Genomic DNA, 2415 nt, shown 5'->3' with positions numbered 1-2415 from the left:
TCTCCTCGTTGTACGAGTTGACACGACACATCATAGCACTGCCCCACATGCTTGCCTCTAAACTTGGCTGAAAGACCCGCAGTGTACAATATATTTGCTGTAACCTCGAACATTTACCCACCACAAATTAAAATATATGTGGCCGTTTGCATCATTCTGATGCAGAGGCCGGGGAGTCCCCCCTTTTCGAAAAAACAAATTAAAATATATATTCCTATCTTGATCAGATGAGCGTGCAAACTACAATCACCAGGGTGTCAGGTAGGGCCAAAAGACTATTTTAATTTTTTTTCAAAAACTTTGAGACGGCCACATAGCATGGAGCCGACCCCAACGATTTTAAGCTTACAGGCACGGTACATGCTATCCTAGACTACTCTACACATGAAACTGCCACACGAGCGTCCGGGCTGCGCTTGGCTCTTCGCCTCTTCGGGAAGTCGAACAATGATGGAGTAGTACTGCACTGGAGAAGTACTAAAGTACGCTTCTGGCCATCTAACACCGATTGAACTGCTGCATGTCCACCGCGTGCGGGAGGGAGAGCATGTAGCGAAAGCTTCTCCTAGTCTTGCCAGCCGCCATGCTCATGGGCGAGGGAGGGACGCTCCTGCCTTTGCGTGTATTACAGGTGGGCCCGATAGGTGTGTGGCCAACCTGTCATACAGCCAAAGGCAGGTGCAATTAAGTCCGCGAGGGAGTGGATAATCAAACTTCTCGTTGATGTACGAGTTGACGCGACACATCAAAGCACTACACTCGATATATTTCAATAATTTGCGTTTACCGATGCATTAATTACAACGCATGCATGCATGCCGTGACTCTCCTTTTGATACTCCCTATGGTCCTTTTTACTCTGCATATTAGGTTTGTCTGAAGTCAATCTCATCCAACTTTGACCAAATTTATAAGAAAAAATATTAACATTCACATAACAACATATTTATTATTAGATCCATCTCGAAATATATTTTCATATTATATTTATTAGATGTTATAGATGTTAATATTTTTTTAATATAAATTTGGTCAAACTTAGCAAACTTTGATTTCAGACAAAGCTAATGTGCGGAGTAAAAAGGATCGGAGGGAGTACTTGCATGGGTTGATTTAATGCACCTTGAAGTAGTATAAAATATGTGACGGTAAAGCTTTGTAATACCCCAGCCCAAGTCGAGAGATGGTTGTGCACGAGGAGGGCGAGATCATGTAGACCGAACAGGACCCGACGATGGAGCTCTCTAAGGTCTCAATGGACCTCACCGTGCTCCACTGCCCCTTGTGCCTCCGCCCCTTGACGCCTCCAGTGTATGAGGTTCGAATACACCTCGTCCGTTTGGATGATTGAGCAAGGTGCAGGTTTATTGATTGATGTATTGTTCGATTGATTTCTACAGTGCAAGGGAGGGCACCTGGCCTGCGCGGACTGCCACTTCGAGCGCCCCGGGAACCAGCGGCAGTGCCAGAAGTGCGAGCGCGGTGGTGGCTTCAACATGCGGAACACGGTGGTGGACTCCGTCCTTTCATCGGTGAGGGTGGAGTGCCCGCACGAAGGCTGTGGGCTCTACGTCACTTACCACAAGCTCGCTGATCACCAGAGCGTGGGTCCGCTCATGCCCTGCAAATGCCCCGTGCCCGTCTGCGGCTACGAAGGCCCGCCGCCGGCGCTCTACCACCACATCAGCACCGCGCATCCCATGCCCGTGCACAGGATCCAGTACGGCAAGGTGCTCGAGCTGCAAGTGCCACTGTCGGAGCCACGACTCTTGCTGTTCGCCGAGGAGGACCGCCGCGCGTTTTTCTTGGTCGGCGGCGTGCTCGACATCGGCGCGCCTATCACCGTGTCGGTCATCTGCATCAGAGTGGGGGTGTCCCCACTGCCGCACTACGTGTCCAAGCTGTGGGCGAATAGCCCGCCGGGGGAGCCCAAAGGCATGACCAATGCCGTCAAGGTGGAAATGGAGGTGACAAGCAGCAAGAATCCCGGTGACGTCGACGTGCAGGAGCTGACCTTCTTGACAGTTCCGCCCAAGCTGCTGGCCGGGGCTAAGCTTGTGTCCCTCCACATTCAGATTGACAAGCTCAAGTCCTAAATGTTTGGACAGTGCCTTCTATTTATCTTAGTAATATGCTAATATAGGGATTACCTTGGTCTACTTTAGCTTAAGAAATGGTGGGTTTTGGTGGCGATGCAGCAATTACTTCGACATCAGATCAGTAATTTCCAACAGTCGAACAGATATTTTTGTGTCTGTTGGATATAAAGTTCCTTTGGGTAAGAAGTACCACTTTTCATCAAAATGGATAAAAGGAGATGTATGTATGTAAGTGCATCTAGTGCCACCCCTAGTTGGTTTTGGAGTATTGACGACAAACCTAGTTGAGGGACTAATGTGTTTATGAGAATTGCAG

General features: G+C 48.9%; 1 protein-coding gene across 1 annotated transcript; it reads left to right on the top strand.

Moving 5' to 3' along the window:
• Positions 1-1234: 1234 nt before the first annotated feature.
• Positions 1235-2096, top strand: LOC147965737 (putative E3 ubiquitin-protein ligase SINA-like 6). Its single transcript, XM_087530582.1, has 2 exons — positions 1235-1318; positions 1401-2096. Exons 1-2 carry the CDS (start codon positions 1235-1237, stop codon positions 2094-2096), a joined length of 780 nt encoding a protein of 259 aa, XP_087386708.1.
• The last annotated feature ends 319 nt before the right edge of the window (positions 2097-2415 follow it).

Source organism: Triticum urartu, chromosome 6A (assembly GCF_056163025.1).
Source record: "Triticum urartu cultivar PI428250 chromosome 6A, HENAU_Tu73, whole genome shotgun sequence".
Taxonomy (NCBI): Eukaryota; Viridiplantae; Streptophyta; class Magnoliopsida; order Poales; family Poaceae; genus Triticum; species Triticum urartu.
The sequence above is the reverse complement of the archived record's forward strand: the minus strand, read 5'-3'. Positions and strand labels throughout refer to the sequence as shown.

Coding starts and splice junctions, on each gene's coding strand:
- LOC147965737 (XM_087530582.1), top strand. CDS start 1,235: ATGGAGCTCTCTAAGGTCTCAATGGACCTCACCGTGCTCCACTGCCCC. Junction 1,319..1,400: donor TGACGCCTCCAGTGTATGAG/GTTCGAATACAC, acceptor TGATTTCTACAG/TGCAAGGGAGGGCACCTGGC.